The sequence below is a fragment of the Phyllostomus hastatus genome, unplaced genomic scaffold (genome assembly GCF_019186645.2).
Source record: "Phyllostomus hastatus isolate PE091 unplaced genomic scaffold, TTU_PhHast_1.1 phas_scaffold_39, whole genome shotgun sequence".
Taxonomy (NCBI): domain Eukaryota; kingdom Metazoa; phylum Chordata; class Mammalia; order Chiroptera; family Phyllostomidae; genus Phyllostomus; species Phyllostomus hastatus.
Window position 1 is genome coordinate 3,701,029 of NW_025334028.1, and position 24,945 is coordinate 3,725,973.

Genomic DNA, 24,945 nt, shown 5'->3' on the forward strand with positions numbered 1-24,945 from the left:
CCATCAGTGAGATGCAAAATAAAACCACAATGAGATATCACTTCACACCCATCAGAATAGCCATCACAAACAAATCAAACAAGTGTTAGAGAGGTTGTGGAGAAAAGGGAACCCTAGGGTACTGTTGGTGAGATTGCAGACTGTTGCAGCCACTGTGGAAAATGGTATGGAAATTTCCTCAAAACACTAAAAATGGAACTGACTTTTGGCCTGGCAATTTCACTGCTGGGATTACATGATAAAAATCTTGAAACACCAATTCAAATTAATCTATGCACCCCAATGTTCATAGCAGTGCAATTTATAATAGCCAAGTGCTGGACACAGTCTAAATGCCAGTCACTAAATGAGTGGATCAAAAAACTGGTACAGGTACACAGTGGAATACTATGCAGCAGAAAGTATGGATCTCCTGCTCTTTGCAACAGCACGGATGGAACTGGAGGGCATTATGCCAAGTGAAATAAGCCAGGCATTGAAAGACAAGTATCATATGATCTCATTTATAAGATGTATAATCAACAAAACAAATGAGGAAGCAAAATATAACAGAGATGTTGAAATAAACAAAAAACTTACTGTAACCTGAGGGGGGAGGGTAATAGCTGGGTAAGGAGGGGGACGGTCATCAAGGAACATGTAGAAAGGACCCTTGGACAAAGACAATGGGGCTTAGCTTTGATTGTGGGATATGGCAGGTGGGGGAAAATGGGGACAACTGTAGTTGAACAACAATAAAAAATAAAATAAGGTTTATTACAAAAGAAATTAGAAATTAAACTGCAGGAAGAATTGAAACCCCCCAAATATGTGCACATTCAGTAACTACTACTAAAAAGTGACTGTGTCAAAGAAAAAATAAAAGGTAAGATCAGAAGACATATAAACACAAGTGAGAATGACAATATGACATATCAAAACTTCCAGGATACTCCAAAGTAGTGTTAAGAAGGAAGTTTGTATCATTGAAAGCATAGCTCAAGAAACAACTGAATCCCTTGTAAACAATCTAACCTTACATCTTAAAGAACTAGAAAGAGAATAACAAAAGCAGCTCAACATCAGCAGAAGAAAGGAAATAATAGAAAAGAGAGCAGAAATGAATAAAATAGAGAACAAATTATTATACAAAAATTAATACAGCAAAGAGTAGGTTCTTTGAAAAGATTAATAAAATTGACAAACCCCTAGCTAGACTCAATGAAAAGTCTCATATAATAATTCAGAAATGAAAGAATAGAATTACCACAGACATCACAGATATCCAAAGGTTCATACCAGAATACCATGAAATACACTATGCCTCCAAATTCAATAACCTAGAAGAAGTGGTAAGTTCCTAAATATGTATAATCTTCCTAAATTGAATAATAAAATAATGGAAAATCTAAATGGGTGGATAAACCGTGAAGAAAATGAAAAACAAGTAAAAGCATCCCCCAAAATAAAAGTCCAGTACCAGATGGCTTGACTAGTGAATTTTACCAAACATTCAAGGAAGACTTAATACCCATCCTCCTCAAACTCTTTGAAAAAATTTTAGGAAAGATACTACTTCCTAACACATTTTATGATACCATCTTAACTGTGATACCAAAACCTGCCAAGGATAACTTTAAAAAGAAAACTATAGACCAATCAATATCTCTGATGAATACAGGTGCAAATATCGTAAACAAATAATAGAAAATTTAATACAATGAGACATTAAAATAACACACCATGATAAGTGGGGTTCATTCCAGTGGCACAAAGATCATCAACCTACACAAACCAATTGATGTGATTCACCACACTAATAAAACCAAGGATAAAAACATATGATTTTATTAATAGTTGCAAATAAGCATTTGTTAAGATACAACATCCATTTGTGATTAAAACACTCAATAAAACAGGTATAGAAAGTACATCAACATACTAAAGACCATATGTGACAAAACCTCAGCCAATATCATAATGGTGAAAAACAGAATGATTTTCCTCTAAAATGAGAAGATAAGAATGCCCACACTTAACACTCTTATTTACATAGTTGTGGAACTCCTAAGCAGAGTAATCAGGTGAGAGAAAGAAAGAAAATGCATCCAAATTTGAAAGTAAATGTGCCACTTTTTGCAGATTATATGATTCTGTTTTAAAAAAAGCCATAAAGACTCCCAAAATGATTAGAAACAATAAACAAAATGTGGACAAGTTGCAGAATACAAAATCAATGTACAAATATCCACTGCTTTTCTATATACTAACAATGCAACTTCAGGAAAAAAATGAAAAAAAATCCTTTTCAGTTCCAACAAAAATAATAAAATACCTAGGAATAAATTTAAGATAGGATGTGAATATCTATATACTGAAACCTAGAAGGCATTAATAGGAGACTGAAAAAAGATAATGCAATGGAAAGATATTGTCTGTTCATGGATTTGAAGAATCAACATAGTTAAAATGGCCATATTACCCAAAGTAATACACAGATTTAATGCAATCCCCTTTAAAATCCCAATGTAATATTTTAATAGAGCAAAATTCACCACACTTGTTTGTAACCACAAAAAACCCCAAATAGTCAAAGTAATCCTGAGAAAAAAGAATGAAGATAAAGGTATCACACTATGTGACTTAAAATTATACTACAAAACTGTGATAATCAAAACAGAAAGGTATTGACAGAAGAGACACACAGACCAATGGAAATGAATTGAGAGCCCAGAAATAAAACCACACACATATGGGCAAATAATTTTTGATAAAGGAGTAAAAAGCACACACTACAGAAAATAAAATCCTTGAAATAAATGATGCTGGGTAAACTGGAAAACCATGTGCATAAGGATGGAACTAGATAACAGGTTGGTCCCTATTACAAAAATCAATTCAAAATGAATAAAAGGCATAAATATAAGATCTGAGACAGTAAATAAATAACTAAGGTATAAAAATGGTAATAAATAAGTACCTGTCAAGAATAATCTTAACTGTTAATGATTTGAATGTTCCAATAATAAAAAAAAAAAACACTGTGTAGCTGAATGGATAAGGAATGAGGAAACGTGACCCACATATGCTGTCTAACAGAGACCAATTTGAAAACAAAATATACTCATAGGCTGAAAGTGAAGGGATGAAAAAATATTAAAAAATGGAAACAAATAAACAAAAAAGGTGGAGTAGCAATCTGACACAATAGACTACAAGACACAGGCCATAACAAGGAGTAAAGAAGGTCACTACATAATACTAAAGGGATTGGTCCAAAAAGAAGATATAAACCTTGTGAACATAGAGCACCCAATAGAGGAGCACCTAAATATTAAATGTGTAAAGAAAACCTTGGTGGATGGTGGAAGATATTAACACACCCCCCTGTCATCAATGGCTAGATCTTCTAGACAAAAAAAAAATCAACAAGAAAACAGTAACCTTAACACACTATATCAGATGAATTTCACTGATACTTACAGAACATTTCAAAGCAAAACAGCACAGTATTCATTCTTCTCATGTGCACATGGGACATTCTCAAAGATAAACCATATATTAAAACACAAAATTAGTCTAAACATATTAAAGAAGACTGAAATCATATCAAACATGTTAAAACACAATGACATGACACTGAAAATCAACTACCATAAAAAAAGTGGAAAAACATTCGAACACATTGAGTCTAAATTGCATGATATTAAACAATTAATGGGTTAGAAAGAAGGTCAAGGGAGAAATAAAAGTTTGCCTCAAAACAAATGAAAATGAACATGCAAAAAATCAAAATCTGTGTACACAGCAAAAGTAGTCCTGAGAGGAAAGTTCATAGCCTTACAGGTCTACCTCAAGAAGCAAGAAAAATCTCAAATAAACAATCTAACCCTACAACTAAAAGAACTAGAAAAATAACAATGAAAGTCTGGGTGAGTATTAAAAAGAAAATAATAAATATTAAAGCAAAAATAAATGACATGGAGACTAAAAAAGACCATACAAAAGATCAGTGACACCAAGAGCTTCTTCTTTGAAAACATAAACAAGATTGATGAACCTTTCACCAGACACATCAATTAAAAAGAAAAGGGACCCCAATAAATAAAATCAGAAATGAAAGAAGAGAACTAACAACAGACATCACAGAGATACAAAAGATTGTAACAAAATATTATGAAAACAACTATATGCCAAGATATTGGACAACCTGAACAAAATGGATAAATTACTAGAAAAACACAATCTTCCATAATTGAATCAGAAAGAATTACAAAACCTGAATACACTGATAACAATTAATGAAATTGAAGCAGTAATCAAAAACTCCCAACACAAAAAATCCTTCACTGGATGGCTTCAGAGGTGAATTTTACCAAATATTCAAAGAAGAACTGACACTTATCCTTCTCAAAGTATTCCAAAAATTCAACAGGAGGTAAGACTTCAAAGCTCATTTTACTAGGCAAGCATTATCCTAATTCAAAAGCCAGATAAAGACATTACAAAAAAAAGAGAAATGTATAGGCCAATATACCTGATGAACATAGATGCCGAAGTCCGCAACAAAATATTAACAAACTAGATCCACCAATACATTAAAAATATCATACATCATCATCAGGTGGGATTTATCCCAGGGATGCAAGGATGGTAAAATATTCACAAGTCAATAAATGTATAAATGTCTGTGTGTGTGTGTGTGTGTGTGTGTGTGTGTGTGTGTGTATATCTCACATAAACAAAAGGAAAGACAAAAACCACATGATCAAATAAATAGATGTGGAATAAGAAGCATTTGATAATATACAGCACTCACTCAGGAAAGTGGGAATATAGGAAGCATACCACAATATAATAAATGCCATATATGAGAAATCTACAGCAAGCATCATACTCAATAAGCAAAAACTAAAAAATGTTTTCTGTAAGGTCAGGAACAAGATAGGCAAGTCTGGTTCCACCACTCTTATTCAACATAGTACTGGAAGTACTAGCCATAGGAATCAGTCAAGAAGAAGAAATTAAAGGCATCCAAATTGGAAAGGAGGAAGTAAAACTGTCATTCACAAATGACATGACATTATACATAGAAAACCATAAAGAATCCACCAACTACTAGATCTAATCATTGAATTCAGTAAAGTACAAAAATACAAAATAAATATTCACAGATTGGTGACAGTTTTGTATATTAATAATTAACTCTTAGAAAGAAAAACTAAGAAAACAGTCACATTTACCATGGCAACAAATAAAAAAGGTAACTTAAAATAAAGTTAACCAAGGAGGTAAAAGTCTTGTACTCAGAAATCTATAAGATATTAAAGAAAGAAATTGAGGAAGATACAAATAAGTAGAGCATATACCTTTTTCATAGATTGTAAGAATTCACATCATATAAATGCTTGTACTACACATATCTATGTATAGACACAATGAAATTTCTATTAAAATAGCAGTGACATATTTCACACATTTAGAACAAAATTCCAAAAATTTATATGGAACCAAAGCAGCATCTGAATAGCCTCAGCAATCTTGAGAAAGATGAACACAATTTGAGATATTACTATACCTAATATCAAACTATATTACAAGAGCACTGTAATAAAAAAAGCCTGGTATTGGCATAAGAGTAGGCATATAGATCAATGGTACAGAACAAAGAACCCAGAAATCAATCCACAGTTTTATGGTCAATTAATATTTTACAAAGGAGGCAAAAGCATATGATGAAGTAAAGGCAGTTTCTTCAAAATGGTGTTGAGAAATTTGGATGGGTATATGCAAAAAAGTGAAACCAAACCATCATCTTATACCATATACGGGAATAAACTCAAAATAGATAAATGACTTAAATGTAAGTAACAAAAAGATAAATCACAGAAATAAATATGGGTAATACAAGCTTGGACATCTCTAAGAACAACATTTTTGCTGATATATCCCCTAGGGTAGGGGAAACAAAGAAAAAAGTAAACAAATGAGACAACATCAAACTAGAAAGTATCTACATAGCAAAAGGAACCATCAATAAATAGAAAAGGGAACCCACTCTAGGAGAGAATATATTTTCCAATGATGTATCTGATAAGGGGTTAATTTCTAAAATATGTAAGTACTTACACAACATAACACTATGAAGACAAACAATCCCATGAAAAAATGGGCAAGGGGCATGAATAGACCATTTTCCAAGGAGTGCATACAGATGGCCAATAGACATATGGAAAATGCTCAATGTCACTAATTATCAGAGAGGTGCAAATAAAAACTGCAATGAGAGCTCTGGCCAAGATGGAGGTATAGATAGAAATCCTTCACGTTCTCACACAACCAAAAGGAGGATAATGACTAATCTAAAAAAATCAACAACCAAGGGGGCTAAAATGGCATTGGAATAGGAAGCAGCAGATTCAGCTTCCCTCTGCTCAGGGGAGAAAATCCTGACCGATCTATGGAGTAGAGAGGCAAGCAACCAACATACTTCAGCATTTTTTAAAATAGGGGACCAAGGATTGTGGCAGAACCAAAAGACCGAAGACCGGACCCTAAGAAGAGTGCTGCAACAAGGTAGGGTCCCAGGGACCAGCGTGTGGTCTGGGGACTGCAGCCCCAGGCCCGGGGGCCCAGGGGCCACCCCGCTGCTGGGTTTGCCATAGGGTCCTTGGGAGAGAGCCAGGACAACTGCTCCCTCCCCAGCCAAACAAGGTCTGAGCGGCACTGGGAGGAATCCAGGTGCTAGCAAACACGCAGGGACTGTGAGCACCTTTGGAGGCTGTAGACACCAGAGAGGCTGGGTCACACAGCAAGCCCGGACCCCCACAGTCACCCGTCTGGCTGGAGCATTTGGCGGTGGGTGAAGCCAGGCCACTGAGGGGAGCGGCAGGCTTGGCAGGCTTGAACGGGAGGAATTTCTCAAGAGAAAGGAGTGAATAGACACAGACACTGTTTCGGGAATTCTCCTAAAGTGATCAGTGGCTCCAGCTTCCCAGTTACCTAGCCGTGGGCATGCAGGCACACGGGCATGCAAGGAGAGCATCCCCGCACCCCAGTCCACAGCAGTAACCCCGGGGAAAGACCTGATTCCCACACCCAGGGCGCAAGGCTGAGGAGCCAGCGCTGGCTCCACTGGCCTAGGAAGAAAAGCCATACCAATCATCCTTCAGCCTGCCTCAGCCAGCAGGAGCAGAAAAACCGGTTTGGCCATTTTGAAACCAAGAGACTTTTAAATTTGATTCTATTTTTTTAATAATTATTACTTTTTAAATTTTTATTGTTTTTATTCTCTTTTGATTTCTTTTTCCTCTCTTACCTGATTTCTTGCTTTATTCCTTCCTCCTTCCTGTCCTCCAATTTTATCTCTTCTTCCTTCCTTCGTCTGCCTTTTCTATTTTTACTTTTTAAAATTTTTTCTAAATACCTACAAGTGAGACAAAATCCTGGATCTGTGATAAGAGCAAAGTTGAACCCAAAGAAGGGGCATCACAACATCTGGGACAGTGAGATAAATTTTACTCTGCTATTACAGAGAACCTGCAAGTTATTGCATATTTGTATTATTATTATTTTTCCAGTATTCCTACATCTTTTTTTAATAGTATTTTTATATCCCTCTTCTTTTTTGTATAGTCTGCTTTGCTAGGCTGGCTATATTGTATGACCTGACAGCTTTCCCCGATATCTCTTTCCATACTGTATTGCTAATCTACTTACTGTCCTTTAACTCACCTGTGTCCCATTAGCACACTACTTGAGGTTCTGTACTCCCTACTCTTCTTAACTAGATCTCATAGATTCTGTCATATGATTGTTGCCATAATATTATTGTAAACAACTGCTGTTCCATGAAATTGTAATTACTTCACAACCCCCCCCACCCCCCCAGATCTTAGCCCATTTCAAAGTTTCCTGAACTCTATTACTGTAGTGGTTAACTCTATTCTCTCACACATTACACGTATTTACTATCCTTTACTCTCACCTTACCCCAGAATCTGACCTTCCACAACCTCCCTGCTTTATAGATCCAACTCACAATCCTTCCTTCCCCAACAAGAATCTTATCTTCTTTCCATCCTTTCTAAAAATCAGCTAGCTGGGTGGAAGATCACGGTTAACACTATACATAGTCAAAGGATCTCCTATCTCTTCCCTACTTGCTACTACTGTAAATAGCATAAAATTCTCTGTTGCTGTCTTAAACCATTTTGCCTTCCCCCTCCAACTGATGACAAAAAAGAATAGGTGGAGGTGATGAACACCAGGATACCCACTGGAAGAGGAAACCCAACAACAAAGGAACCACTAACAGATAACAACAGAAGAAGGTGAAGGAGGGAGTAGTAACCACACAAACCTCAATCCAGGACCTATCTGGAAATACAACTAAATAGTAGAGACAGTACACAATACAAACAACTGAACAAGAATTCTTTAAACCTTATACACACAGAAGAACCAGCTTCAACACAACCTGCCCTCACCAGCACAACAAAATACAGGAGGTGGTGGACAGAGTGACCCTCATTTAACCAGCTGGTGGGAAGGAACCACCAAAGAAAGACCCAACAAAAATCAAAACCCAAAGGCAAACATAAAGCCAACTTAAATGACAGCCCAAGACCAGTGAGCTTGGAAGATCAAGGAAACTGCACCACTGAAACTCACTGCTATTCTACTAAAGAAGTTCACACCATAAACCCTGGGAGCCAAAACTGATCAATTTAAGAAGCTGAGGCTAACAAGAAGAGTCTCACAAACAATGGGAAGACAAAGAAACAATCCACAAATGAAAGGAAAGGAGGAAGCCTCAGAAAGAATGCTAAATGAAATAGAGGCAATTCAACTATCAGATATTGAGTTCAAAGTAATGATCGTCAGGAAGCTCAATGAGCTCACAATGAGCTACCAGAAACTACAGGGAAGCTACAATGAACTCACTGAAAACTATATCAGCATAAAAAAGGAAATAGAAACTCTCAACAAGGGCCAAGAGGAAATGAAGAATACAATTTCTGAACTGAAGAACACAGTAGAAGGAATGAAAAGCAGGATCATTGAAGCAGAAGATCGGATCAGTGAGGTAGAGGACAAAGGAGAAGAAAACACCCAGAAAGAGCAAGAAAAGTAAAAGAGGCTCAGAAAGAATGAAGAGGGATTAAGAGAAATGCAAGACAATATGAAACATAATAATATCCGTATAATAGGGATACAAGAAGGAAAAGAAGAAGAACAAAGGATAGGAAACCTATTTGAAAAAGTAATGATGGGAAAACTTCCCTAATCTGATGAGAGAAAACTTCACACAAATCCAGGAAACACAGAGAGTTCCAATCAATAGGAACCCAAAGAGACCCACCTCAAGACACATCATAATTAAAATGGCAAAATTTCAAGACAAAGAGAGAATCTTAAAGGCAGCGAGGGAGAAACAGGAAGTAGCATACAAGGGAGCCACAATAAGGCTAACAGCTGACTTCTCAAGGAAAACACTCCATGCCAGAAGAGAACGGCAAGAAATAATCCAAGTAATGAGAACCAGAGGCCTGCAACCAAGGCTACTTTACCCTGCAAGCCTCTCAATCAAGATAGAAGGCCAAATAAGAAGCATCTCAGACAAAAGAAGTCTAAAAGAATACACCTCCACTAAACCAGCTCTGCAAGAGATACTAAAGGGACTGCTTTAAGGAAAGAAAGGAAAAGAGAGAGTGAGAGAGTAACACACGTACATAACAGGCAATGAATAAGTACCTATCAATAATAACCTTAAACATAAATGGATTAAATGCTCCAATTAAAAGATATAGAATAGCTGATTGGATAAGAAAACATGACCCACACATATGCTGCCTATGAGAGACCCACTTCAGGATAAAAGATCTGCACAGGCTGAAAGTGAATGACTGGAAACAAATTTTCCAAGCAAATGGACAAGAAAAAAAAAGCCAGGGTAGCAATGCTCATATCTGACAAAATAGACTTCTAAAAAAGGACCATAAAGAGAGACCCAGAAGGTCATTTCATAATAGTCAAGGGAAGAATCACCAAGAAGACAGAAATACTGTAAATATATATTCATCCCACATAGGAGCACCCAGATATATAAAGAAAATCTTAGAGGACTTCAAGAAAGATATTGAGAGCAACACAATTATAGTGGGGGATTTTAACACCCCACTATCAAAAATGGACAGATCTTCCAAACAAAATATCAACAAAGATATTGTGGCATTGAACAACACCCTAGATGAAATGGGCTTTACTGATATATACAGAACCCTCCGCCCCAAAGAAGCTAAATACACATTTTTTTCAAATGTACATGGAACATTTTCAAAGATCGACCACATGATAGGACACAAAACAAGCCTCAACAATTTCAAAAAAAAATTGAAATCATACCAAACATTTTCTCGGATCACAAGGGACTGAAGCTGGAAACCAACCCCAAGGAAAAAAACCCAAAACACTCAAAATCATGGAGATTAAATAGCATGCTATTAAACAATGAATGGGTCAAGAATGATATTAGGGAATAAATCAAAAGGTTTCTGGAAACAAATGTAAACGAAATCACAACAACCCAAAACTTATGGGACACAGCCAAGGCAGTCCTGAAAGGGAAGTTCATAGTGATACAGGCCCACCTAAAAAAGTTAGAAACATTTCAAACAAACAACCTAATCCTACGTCCACAAGAACTTGAGGAACAACAACAAAGACAGCCCAGAGCAAGCAGAAGGAAGGAAATAACCAAGATCAGAGCAGAATTAAATGACATAGAGACTAAAAGCACAATTCTAAAGATCAATTAATCCAAGAGCTGGTTCTTTGAAAAGATAAACAAAATCAACAAGCCTTTAAGCAGACTCATCAAGAAAAAAAAGAAAACCCAAAAAATACAATCAGAAATGAAAGAGGAGAGATTACAACAGATACCATTGAAATACAAAAGACTGTAAGAAATTACTATGAAGAATTGTATGCCAAGAAATTTGAAAACCTAGATGAAATGGAAAAATTTCTAGAAAAATATAATCTTACAAAACTCAAGGAAAAAGAAGCAGAAAGCCTGAACAAACCAATAACAGCAAAAGAAATTGAAGCAGTAATAAAAAAACTCCCAACACACAAAAGCCCTGGGCCAGATGGTTTCACAGGAGAATTCTACAAAGCGTTTAAGGAAGAGCTAACCCCTATCCTTCACAGACTATTCCAAAAAATCGAAAAAGATGGAAGACTCCCAAACTCTTTTTATGAGGCCAACATCATCCTAATTCCAAAACCAGATAAAGACACAACAAAGAAAGAAAACTTCAGGCCAATATCATTGATGAACATTGATGCTAAAATCCTCAACAAGATACTGGCAAACCACATCCAACAGTACATTAAGAAGATCATACACCATGACCAAGTGGGATTCATTCCAGGTATGCAAGGATGGTACAATATTCACAAATCAGTAAATGTAATATGTCACATACACAAAAGCAAAGACAAAAACCACATGATCATATCAATAGATGCAGAAAAAGCATTTGATAAGGTACAGCACCCATTTATGATAAAAACACTCAGCAAAGTGGGAATAGTATGTGAAGCATTCCTCAACATAATAAAGGCCATATATGAGAAACCTACAGCCAACGTTATACTCAATGGGCAAAAATTAAAATCTTTTCCACTAAGATCAGGAACAAGACAAGGATGTTCACTTTCACCACTTCTATTCAATATAGTACTGGAAGTTTTAGCCACAGCAATCAGACAAGAAAAGGAAATAAAAAGAATCCAAATCAGAATGGAGGAAACAAAACTGTCACTGTTTGCAGATGACATGATAGTGTACATAGAAAATCCTATAGACTCCACCAAAAAACTGCTTGACCTAATAAATGAATTTGGCAAAACAGCAGGATACAAAGTCAATATCTAGAAATCAAAGGCATTTTTGTACACCAACAATGAAACAGCAGAAGCAGAAATCAAGAAAAAAATCCCATTTGAAATAGCAAAAAGAAAAATAAAATACCTAGGAATAAAGCTAACCAAAGAGGTAAAAGACCTCTATTCAGAAAACTACATAACACTGAGGAAAGAAATCAAGGAAGACACAAACAAATGGAAACATATACCGTGTTCATGGATTGGAAGAATTAATATCATCAAAATGTCCATACTACCAAAAGCAATTTACACATTCAATGCAATTCCTATTAAAGTACCAATGGCATATTTCACAGACATAGAACAAACACTTCAACAATTTATATGGAGCCATAAATGACCCTGAATAGCTGCTGCAATTTTGAGAAAGAAGAGTAAAGTAGGAGGGATCACAATACCTGACACTAAACTATACTACAAGGCCACTGTAATCAAAACAGCCTGGTACTGGCATAAAAACAGGCACATGGACCAATGGAACAGAACAGAGAGCCCAGAAATAAACCCAAGTCTCTATGGTCAATTAATATTTGACAAAGGAAGCAGCAACATAAAATGGAATAAAAATAGCGTCTTCAACAAATGGTGTTGGGAGAACTGGACAGCTATGTGCAAAAAAAATGAAACTCGAGCACCAACTTACACCTTATACAAAAATAAATTCAAGGTGGATGAAAGACTTAAATATAAACCATGACACCATTAAAGTCCTAGAAGAGAACGTAGGCAGGAAATTCTCAGATATTTCACGCAGAAACATGTTTACTGACATGTCTCCTAGAGCAAGGGACATAAAGGAAAGAATAAACAAATGGGACCTCATCAAAATTAAAAGCTTTTGCATAGCTAAAGAAAGCAGTATCAAAATAAAAAGAGAACCAACTGTATGGGAAAACATATTTGCCAATGATACCTCAGACAAGGTTTTCATTTCCAAAATATATAAAGAATTTACATGACTCCACTCTAAGAATACAAGTAACCCAATTAAAAAATGGGCAAAGGACTTGAATGGACACTTCTCCAAGGAGGACATACAGAGGATTCAGAGACACATGAAAGCATGTTCAATATCACTAGCTATCAGAGAGATGCTAATTAAAACCACAATGAGATACCACTTCACACCAGTCAGAATGGCCATCATAAACAAAGCAACAAACAACAAGTGTTGGAGAGGTTGTGGAGAAAATGGGACCCTAGTGCACTGTTGGTGGGACTGCAGACTGGTACAACCACTATGGAAAGCAGTATGGAACTTCCTCAGAAAACTAAAAATGGATCTGCCTTTTGACCCTGCAATTCCACTGCTGGAACTATATCCTAAGAACACTGAAACACCAATACAAAGAACCTTTGCACCCCGATGTTCATAGCAGCACAATTTACAATAGCTAGGTGCTGGAAGCAATCTAGATGCCCATCAGTAAATGAATGGATCAAAAAACTATGGTACATTTACACAATGGAATTCTATGCAGCAGAAAGAAAGAAGGAGCTCCTACCCTTTGCAACAGCATGGATGGAGCTGGCAAGCATTATGCTAAGTGAAACAAGCCAGGCAGTGAAAGACAAGTACCACATGATGTCACCTTTAACAGGAACCTAAACAACAAAACAAAGAAACAAGCAAAATATAACCAAAGAGACTGAAATAGAGGACAGGCTGACAGTGACCAGAGTGGAGAGAAGAGGGAATTTCAGGGGAGAATGGGTAGGGTTTACAGGAACAAATTTAAAGGACACATGGACAAAAACTAGGTGTGGGGGGTAATGGGAGGGAAGTAGGGAGGCATGGGTGGGTGAGCTGGAATGGGAGAAAACTGTACTTGAACAATGATTAAAATAATTTTTTTTAAGAAATCAACAACCAGAAGTCCAGAAAATCAAACTGCATGGAACTCTGACAGCCAAGGAATTAAAGAAACAGTCAACCAGACCAACCAGACCAGTAGGAGGGAGATGAGGAAGATGGAGCAGATGGGTGGATGGAGAGAACCTGTGGCAAGGCTGTGAACTGCATGGGTGGGGCTGGCTGAAAGGACTCACAGTGAGATGGCAGACCAAACCATGCTGTGAGGTCCGCTGAGCTGAGAGAACCTGCAGTGAGGCAGCTGACCAGACAGTGCAGTGAGGAAGGGGCTGGCAGAGAGAACCCACATTAAGAAAGCAGACCAGGTGGGTGAGGCTGGCTGAACTGGAAACTGACAGCTGACTGCGGACCATAGTGTGGGTTGCCATGGTGAGAGAAACTCCCAGTCTCACACGAGAGTTCCTTGGAAAGTGGGGCTAGAGCAAACAAGTGAGCTGCATTGTTCCCTCTCTGACCCCTCCCCCAAAGACAGCACCACAATGCAACAAAGAGAGTTACCCTGCTTTGGTGAATACCTAAGGCCTTGCCCCTTTACAACTTAACAGGTGTGCCAAGACAAACAAATATGGCCCAAATGAAAGAACACAGCAAAACTCTAGAAAAAGAGCTAAGCAATGAGGAGACAGCCAACCTATCTGATGGAGAGTTCAAAACACTGGTAAGCAAGAAACCTAGGTGCCCATCAGTAAATGAATGGATCAAAAAACTGTGGTACATTTACATAATGGAATTCTATGCAGCAGAAAGAAAGAAGGGGCTCCTACCCTTTGCAACAGCATGGATGGAGCTGGAAAGCATCATGCTAAGTGAAATAATGCCAGGCAGTGAAAGAAAAATACCATGTGATCTCACCTTTAAGTGGAACCTGATAAACAAAATGAAGAAGCAAGCAAAATATAACCAAAGACACTGAAATAGAGAACAGGCTGACAGTTACCAGAGGGAAGAGGGGAGGGAATTTCAGGGGAATTTCAGGGGAGAATAGGAAGGGTTTACAGGAACAAATATAAAGGACACATGGACAAAAACTAGGGAGGGTGGAAATGGGAGGAAGGTGGGGACGGATGGGTGGGTGGGCTGGGATGGGTGTAAAGGAAAGAAAACTGTGCTTGAACAATGATTAAAGTAATTTTTTTTAAAAAAGCACTGGTAATCAAAATGCTCACAGAACTGATTGAGCTTGATCAGAAAATGAAAGAACAAATGAAAGATAACCAAAGGGAAATAAAGTAAAATATTCAGGGAACCAACAGTGACAGGAAGGAAACCAGGACTGAAATCAATGATTTGGAAAACAAGGAAGAAATAAACATCCAACCAGAACAGAATGAAGAAACAAGAATTCAAAAAAATAGTGAAGAGAATCTTACAAATCTCTGGGACAAACTGAAATATTCCAATATCCAAATTGTAGGGGTGCCAAAAGGAGAAGAACAACAGCAAGAAATTGAAAACATATTTGAACAAATAATGAAGGAAAACTTCCCCAATCTGGTGAAGCAAACAGACTTCCAGGAAGCCCAGAGAATTCCAAAGAAGTTGGACCCAAAGAGGAACACACCAAGGTACATCATCATTAAGTTACCCAAGATTAAAGATAAGGAGAGAATCTTAAAAGCAGCAAGAGAAAAGGAAACAGTTACCTATAAAGGAGTTTCCATAACACTATCAGCTGATTGCTCAAAAGGAAGCTAACAGGCAATAGGGGGCTGGAAAGAAGTATTCAAAATCATGAAAGGCAAGGACCTACAGCCAAGATTACTCTATCCAGCAAAACTATCATTTAGAATGGAAGGGCATATAAAGTGCTTCCCAGATAAAGTCAAGTTAAAGGACTTCATCATCACCCAGGCCTTTTATGAAATGTTAAAGGGAGTTATCTAAGACATAGAAGAACAAAAGCTATAACAGTTAAATGACAACAAATTCACAACTATCAACAACTGAAACCTAAGAAAAAGAAAAACCATGAAAACAAAAACTAAGCAAACAACTGGAACAGGAGTAGAATCAGAGAAATTGACATCACATAGAAGGTTTTCAGTGGGGAGGGGGAGGGGAGGAAAAGTACAAGGAATAAGAAGCATAATTAGGCATAAAACAGACAGGGAGAGGTTAAAAATGGTATAGGAAACAGAGAATTCAAAGAACTTATATGTACAATCTATGGACATGAACTAAGGAGGGGGAATTCTGGGGGTTTGGGGGGTGCAGGGCAGAGGAGGGATAAAGGGGGAAAACTGATAGCCTAATCAATATTTTTTAAAAGAAAAAAGAATTAAAAACTGCAATGATGTAACACCTCACTGCACTCAGAATGGCTACCATCAAATCAACAAACAGCAAGTGCTGCCGAGGATGTGTAGAAAAGGGAATCTTCATGCACTTTAGATGGGAATGCAGACTGGTACAGCCACTTTGGAAAACAGTATGGAGCTTTCATTTAAAAAAATTAAAAATAGAATTGCCTTTTCAACCAGCAATCCCTGTCCTGGGAATCACAAAACACCAATAAGAAAAAATACATGCACCCCTATGTTCATAGCAGCATTATTTAAAATAGCCAAGATCTGAGAACAGCCCAAATGCCTATTAGTAGATGAGTGGATAAAAATGCCATGGTACATTCACACAATGGGATACTATGCAGCTATAAAAACGAAGGAACTCTTACCCTTTCTGACAACGTGAATGGGCCCGGAAATTATTACACTAAGCGAAATAAGGCAGTCGGAGAAAGACAAATACCATATTACCTTACTTATATGTGGAATCTAATGAAAAGAATAACTTGATGAACAAAATCGAACCAGAGACATAGATATATGGAACAGTGACAGGTTTCAAAGTGGAGGTGGGTGGGGAGGCATTAGATAAAAGACGGTGAAGACATTAGTCAAAGAGCATGTGTGCATATCCCATGGACATAGATAATAGTGTGGTGAAGGCCAGGGGAGGAGAAGGGCAAGGGATCAGTGGAGGTGGACAAAGGGGGAAAAATGGGGAACATGTGTAATAGTGTCAAATTATATAGATATAATTATATATAATATAATATAATTATATATAACTTACTATTAAAATTTATATATATAGTTGTGTAAAAATCTGTACACATTTTCTTAACAATAAATTTTTAGAAGTGGAATTGTTCCATGAAAAGGATATGTCTTTAAAAGATTTTTGCTATATTTTTTCCTAAAAAAATTCATACTCCTAATAAAAATATGTGAAAGATTTCACATATATATGTAATTTGACACTATTTTCATAGTTTTTAATTTTAAATATGTGTAAAATATTATATTTATATTATATATAAGCACATATATGTAATATATGTAAAGAATTTTAATGATAAAAATGATATATAAAGATAAAAATGAAAAATTTTACAAAGTATTTTACATGAAGTTATTTTACAAATTCAAAAGAAATATGGATAGCTCTCTTTCTAAATAAAGGACACAAATAAGGAAGTCATAATTTAGAAACATGCATGCCCAATAAATGAACACTAGCATATTCAGCCTCACTCTTTTCAATAAATACAGTTAAAAGTTACAAAGTATATGATGATAGAAGATTATTTGACTTAGGGAGTTGGATAACCAAAGCAATATACAGGTAGTATATATCATAGATATGTACACTTGAAACCTATATAATCTTCTTAAATAATGTCACCCCAATAAATTTAATAAAATAAAAGAATGGGATACATTTTTAAAACAACTCTTTTGGTAAAAACTTAATAAGAAGAAATATCTAATATTTGTGACTATATGTAGAAAAGAGAAATCATTCACATATTTTTATTAGTAGTGTGAATTGATTTTTTTCCTGAAAAAAATATAGCAAAAGTCTTTTAAAGACATATCTTTTTTTATTGAACAATTCCACTTCTAAAAATTTATTGTTAAGGAGAAAATGTGTACAGATTTTTACACAACTATATATATATATATACACACTATATATATATGTATATATGTATAGTATATATGTATAGTATATATATATGTATAGTATATATATACTATATTTATATATATATATAAAAATTTTAATAGCAATATATTCTACTTTTAATTATTTGTTGTTGACACTATTATAGATACCCAACTCCAATCTGTCCATTGATAAAAGATTTCCTAAATAAAAGTGTATTATTAAATAAATTATCTTAGGTATTCTTACTTATATGTTTATTTATTGTCATGGAAACATATCTATGACAGTATATAATGAAAAGGTCATATTATGTGAGTATGTATACTATGATCCAGTATAAATATTTTAAAAATACCTATATGTGCTAGTTATATTCAGAAATTATTAAAAATGATATAGATTCAAATGTTAAAAATCAGTTTTCTGTTGTAATATTATTTGTAAACTGTATTTTGTTAATTATTCTTTCATATAAAATAATATTTTAAAGAAAAATCTTATTTTTAAAAAATCTTATTCTAGGAAACATTTAGTTTGAACAATTTCTTTTTTGATATAAATGTTAATTATCATCATTTCAATTCATCACTCTGTATATGTATACCTTTAATTAACTTTTATTGTGCCTGTGTAATAATGATTAAACTCCTGGGTATAAAAATTGTCTTCAGAGTGGAAGAAGATTTTCACAGTTTTTAATTTTGAGGATCTATTAAACCATCTATTACACTAGTGGTTTAACTGAGCTCCTCCAGCGTAACATGGGTATGAATATATGCAGATTTCTAAGAGTTGTAATAGTGGCAGGAAAATGTCACAAAAATAATACTTCATAAATGGTTACTTTTTAAAAAACAGGAAACTGAAAAAACTAAGCATCAACTAAAGTATTTCCTAAATCAAAGGGAGTTACTTAAAAGTGATGGGAAGACCAAGACCATCAAGGAGACCATCATGGAAAAGAGAATAAGTAAAACAGAAGTAAGTGAAGTCTCACAATCCATACCATTGGAGAAAGAAACAAGAAAAGCACAAGTTGCAGATTCAAGTGGACAAAGGACAAATGATAAAGTTCAAGAACATTCAGAGGTAAGGAAATACTCAAAGATGATAATATGTGCTGTTAGAATTTAATATTGTATATTAATATCTCCCTTATTTTTATATATTTTTAACAAACTTCTATATACCTCTTTTGCTTGGATTTTTCCTTTGTCTTCTGAGTATAGAAATTCATTATTATCTTGAATGTAAATGAAACAAATAAATATGTATTGACTTTGTGACTGATATTTTTAGACATTCAAATGTTGAAATTTTATTTTCAAGGTAGCTGTTTGAATACAGACTTGTCAGATATAAAATAATGTTTTATATATATTCATTTGTTATGTAATAATGATATAATCAACATATATTGGTTTCAGATGTACTGAAACCAATGTATAATACAATATAATGGACATGTTGAATATATATAAATTAGTTTCAGATATACTGTAACTAATATATAATACAATATAATAGTTTGACATTTGTATATTTTACAAAATTATTAGCACAATATGTTCATTTAACATCTGTCATGATAACTAGCTACATAATTTTTTCTTATGATGAAAACTTGTAAGATGTTACTATCTGATCAACCATCAAATATGCAACATAGTATTATTAACTATAATGACCATCCTGTACATTATATTCCTTGGATTTATATACTTTATAACTGGAAGTTTGTACCTTTTGACTTTCTTCACCCATTTTGCCTACCCTCAACCCCTACTGGCAACACCGATCTATTTTTTGTATTTAACATTTCAAATAAATAACATAACCCTACATCCACAAGAACTTGAAGAACAATAACAAAAACAGCCCATAGCAAGTAGAAGGAAGGAAATAACCAAGATCAGAGCAGAATTAAATGACATGCAGACTTAAAGCACAATTCTAAGGATAAATAAATCCAGGAACTGATTCTTTGAAAAGATAAACAATATTAACAAGCCTTTAAGTAGATTCATCAAGAAAAAAAGAGAGAAGACTCAAATAAACACAATCAGAAATGACAAAGGAGCAATTACAACTGAAACCACAGAAATACAAAGGATTGTAAGAAATTACTATGAAGAACTATATGCCAAGGAATTTGAAAGCCTAGGGGAAATGGAAAAATTTCTAGAAAAATATAATCTTCCAAAAGTCAATGAAGAAGGAGCAGAAAGTCTGAACAGACCAATAACAGCAGATGAAATTGAAGCAGTAATAAAAAAACTCACGACACAAAACAGCCCTGGACCGGACTCTGCCCCAAGAGAATTCTACAAAGCATTTAAGGAAGAGCTAACCCCTATCCTTCACAGACTATTCTAAAAATACAGAAGACTCCCAGACTCTTTTGATGAAGGCAGCATCATCCTAATCCCCCCAAAACAGATAAAGACACAACAAAGAAAGGAAACTTCAGGCCAATATTGCTGATGAACATGGACAATAAAATCCTCAACAAAATATAGTCAAACCACATCCAAAAGCACATTTAAAAAATCATAGACCACGATGAAGTAGGATTCATCCTACTTAAGTAGGATGGCACAATATTTGCAAATCAATAGATATAATACATCACATAAACAAAAGGAAAGACAAAAATCACTTGATCATATCAATAGATGCAGAAAAAACATTTGATAAGGTACAGTACCTATTTATGATAAAAAAACACTCAGTAAAGTGGGAATGTAGGGAGCTATTCTCAACATAATAAACACCATATATAAGATACCTACAACCAACATCATACTCAATGGGAAAAAACTAAAAGCTTTCCCACTAAGATCAGGAGCAAGACAAGGCTGTCCACCTTCACCACTCCTGTTCAACATAGTATTGGAAGTCCTAGCCAAATAGATAAGATAAGAAAAAGAAATAAAAGGCATCCAAATTGGAAAAGAAGCAAAACTGTCATTATTTGCAGATGACATAACAGTGTACATAGAAAATCCTATAGACTCCACCAAAAAACTATTGGACCTAATAAGTGAGTTTGACAAAACAACAGGATACAAATCAATATTCAGAAACCAAAGGCATTTTTGTATATCAACAATGAAATATCAGAAATACAAATCAGGAAAAAAATCCCATTTGTATAGCAACAAGAAAAATAAAGTACCTAAGAATAAACCTAACCCAGGTGGTAAAGACCTGTACTCAGAACACTACACAAAACTGAAGAGATAAATTAAGTAGGACATAGATGTAAGCATATACCATGTTCATGGATCAAAAGATTTAACATCATCAAAATGTCCATACTACCCAAAGCCATTTATAGGTTCAACACAATCCCTATTAAAGTACCAATGACATATTTGACGGATATAGAACAAACATTTCAGAAATTTATATGGAACCATAAATGACCCTGAATAGCTACAGCAATTTTGAGAAAGGAGAACAAAGTAGGAGAGATCACAATGCCTGATATCAAAGTGTATTACAAGCCACTGTAATCAAATCAGACTGGTACTGGCATAAGAAAAGACACATAGACCAATGGAACAGAATAGAGAGCCCAGAAATAAACCCAACTCTGTATGGTCAATTAATATTTGATGAAGAGAGCAGAAGCATAAAATGAAGTAAAAATAACCTCTTCAACAAATGGTGTTGGGATATCTGGACAGCTACACACACACACACACACACACAAATGAAACTCAACCACCAACTTAAACCATACACAAAAATAAAATACTAGGTATATAAAAGACTTAAATATAAGTCATGACATCATAAGAGTCCTAGAGCAAAACATAGGCAGGAAAATCTCAGATATTCTACACAGAAATATTTTCACCAATATGTCCCCTAGAGCAAGAGACATAAAGGAAAGAATAAACAAATGAGACTTCATCAAAATAAAAAGCTTCTGCATGGCTAAAGAAAATGTCAGCAAAATGAAAAGGGAACCAACTGTATGGGAAAACATGTTTGCCAATGATACCTCAGACAAGGTCTGGATCTTCAAAACATGTATAGAACTCACATGACTCCACTCCAGGAAGACAAACAACCCAATTAAAACTAGGCAAAAGCCTTGAACAGACATTTCTCCAAGGAGAACATATAGAGGGCCCAGAGACATATGAAAGGATAGTCAGCATCCCTAGCCATCAGAGAGAAGCAAATTAAAACCACAACAAGATACAAATTTACACTGGTCAGAATGGGCATCTAAATCCCCAGCCTCCAGTTCCTGACAAAGGCACTGTCACATAGCCCTGATAGGATATCTGTCTGAATTTTCTGGCTTTCTTGGTGGTGACCCAACTTACAAGGAGGAACACTCCAAGTTGAGATAAGGAGCAGCAGCTACAAGGCAGGTCCTGAGGTAGGGCTGCAGACAGAACTTTGGTGGCCAGTTCTCCTGCTACATCATATATGACTTCTTCCTTTGAACTAGAATCCGTTTCTATGACTAGCTCCAGTTTTTTATCCCATATGGGCATGAGAGCAGTCCTGACTAGTTCCTAAGTGAGTAAGTTTTGAACTCTGATAGAAGCACCACTGTCCTGTAAAAATTTTAGCTTGTCACCTGGCCCTTCCCAAACCTCAGTATCTAAGGTCCCCTTGCCAGGAAAAGCAGTGTAGTACTCTTTTATAGTTTGTAAAAGCTGAATGAGATACTGTTCCTTTACCTTACATCCTGCTCCCTGGAGGAGCAGCTGTAACACATGCAGGTAGACTTCCTGCATTTTGGATAAACACGAGCCACTTCATGTTAATAAGAGGGCCCTTTTTACTTTCAATTTCCATCTTTTCTGACTCTGCTGCCTGTGCTGAACCCTAGCTAGCTAGCTATTTGGGGGATATAGTGTGGTGGCTCAAAAATGTGCTGTTGGTGGAAGACAGTCATGGAGGGCTGCTGAATATTCCGGGTACCCTAACCCTGCTTATGGGTCTTGCTTTCTCCCCCAACTGTCTAAAACTGCGAGGATGGGCTCAAAGTGCTGAGTGACCAACCTTATATTGTGCTTTCCAAGACGAGCCAGAAGTTATATTAAGTCATTTTGGAGGTCCCTATAAGGCCTCTGTATATCTTGGGAATTGATCCCAGACACCCTCGCAAGGTTTCAATTCATATGGGAACACCCAATTTCTTGAGCCGAGGGGAGGAAGTGCCTTTTGTGTTTGGATTGTGGCAAATGCCAAATGTTCTCATACAAAACTTGTGACTAACACTAATTTCTTCTGGAAAGCAATCTTTGGAGTCCGGTCAAAACTGTAGCACTCATTCACTATCTGCTTTTCCTTATGCAGGCAGGGTGAGGGAAAAGGCAAAATCAAAAGGACCACAAGAGGTGGCCTGAAAGAATCTGCTGAGACACTTGTAAATGATCCTGTAACTAGTTGTTTTTAAAGCTGATTAAAGGGAAAATCTGTGCTCTCTCTCCCAAGCCTAACCTACTTGGGGGTTGTGTCATGGGGATGGGTTTGTGAGTGTTTTTACAGTGTGCCTCTCATTGCGTGGACTTTTGCTTGCGGCTGGTGGGAAACTTAGTGTTCTCTCCTGGTCCAAGTTCAAACCTATCCTTTCATGGGTGTCTTCTAGTGGCTAGCACCCTACTAGTTTTTCACTTCTCTACCCATGCCTGCAGGGTGTGGTGAATGCTTGGGAGAGAGCAAGACTCCTGCTTACTAAAGAGGGTGCAGATGCAAAACAGCTGCAAGAGAGGGTGACCTTGTAAGAAATACCTTTTTCTCTGAAATCCAACACAACCTATGACCTTATTGAAAAGCACTCGGTGTTTCCTGTCCTTACCTGGGTTGATATGTGCACTCCAGCCAAGTTGGTGTGTTGTCCACAATGTGGCTCGAAGCCTTTGGCCCCACGTTGAGCACCAGATAATGTGGACTCCAGGCAGCAGTGTCCGCAATGTTATAGATACAATGAGCAAAATCACACAGACTGCAAAAGTCCTGTGGAGAAAAGGGACAGCATGGCCACTCTTGGAGTAAGAGAGCACCCTGACCCTTGCCTGGACAGGCTTTTATTGCTTTCTGGGAGTATTACATCAAGGGAGGTCCTCATTCATTATGCTCAGGTTTGCTTTAAGTGATTATTTCTTACAGATAACATAGAAAAGGATGTTTTAAATGCTAGGGAATGATAAGAGTAACTGATCTGGTTACATTCTGTCCTTGGAATGGCTTAGCACAGACTGTAAGAAGTTACTTCAAAGACATACGTCAAACATCTGCTGTCTTAACTCAGGGTGAGGGAGTCTTAGGAAAACCAAGCCTCAAAGCAGCCTAGATATAATGCAGGCCTGGTTCCCTATGGGAAAGCCAATCTGAGGGCCTAGCTCCTATGTGCCACCTCATCCCTGTCAGTTTTCTGAACCTGGGATGAGCTACATTCACCATTCCTGTGCCAACAGTTCCCTATAATTTTGCTATGTGTTGTATTATATTTAGTGATTTGCAAATATTGTACCATCGTTGCATTTCTGGGGTGAATCCCACTTGATGATGATGTATGATCTTTTTAATGCATTGGTGGATCTGGTTTGCCAAAATTTTTTGAAGATTTTAGCATGTGTGTTCATCAGCAACATTGACCTGTAGTTTTCTTTCTTTCTTGTGTCTTTACCTGGTTTTGCTATTAGAATAACAATAGTCTCGCCCTGGCTGGCATAGCTCAGTGGATTGAGTGTGGGCTGTGAACCAAAGTGTCGCAGGTTTGATTCCCAGCCAGAGTACATGCCTGGGTTGCAGGCCATAACCCCTAGCAACTGCACACTGACGTTTCTCTCTCTCTCTCTCTCTCTCTCTCTCTCTCTCTCTATCTATCTATCTATCTATCTATCTATCTATCTCCCTCCCTTTCCTCTCTAAAAATAAATAAATAAAACCTTAAAAAATATAAAAAAATAAAATTAAAAAAAAGAATAACAATAGCCTCATAACAAGAGCTTGGCAGTTTTCCCTCTTCTTGATTTTTCTGGAATAGTTTGAAGAGGATAGGAATTAGCTCTTTACTAATGTTTGATAAAATTTGCCTGAGGCCATTCATTCCAAGGCTATTGTGAACCGGGAGTTTTTTCATTACCACTTCAGTTTCACTAATTGCTATCAGTCTATTCAAGCTTTCTGATTCTCGATTCAGTTTTGGA

The 24,945-nt window shown here is 36.2% G+C and overlaps 1 protein-coding gene across 1 annotated transcript in view; it reads left to right on the plus strand.

Moving 5' to 3' along the window:
• CCDC7 (coiled-coil domain containing 7) overlaps positions 1-19,102 on the plus strand; it is a 185,219-nt gene extending 166,117 nt beyond the window's left edge. Inside the window, exons 13-14 of the mRNA XM_045820006.1 lie at positions 18,620-18,850; positions 19,091-19,102. Of these exons, the coding sequence (XP_045675962.1) occupies positions 18,620-18,850; positions 19,091-19,102 (243 nt within the window). The remainder of the gene's footprint in view (positions 1-18,619; positions 18,851-19,090) is intronic.
• The last annotated feature ends 5,843 nt before the right edge of the window (positions 19,103-24,945 follow it).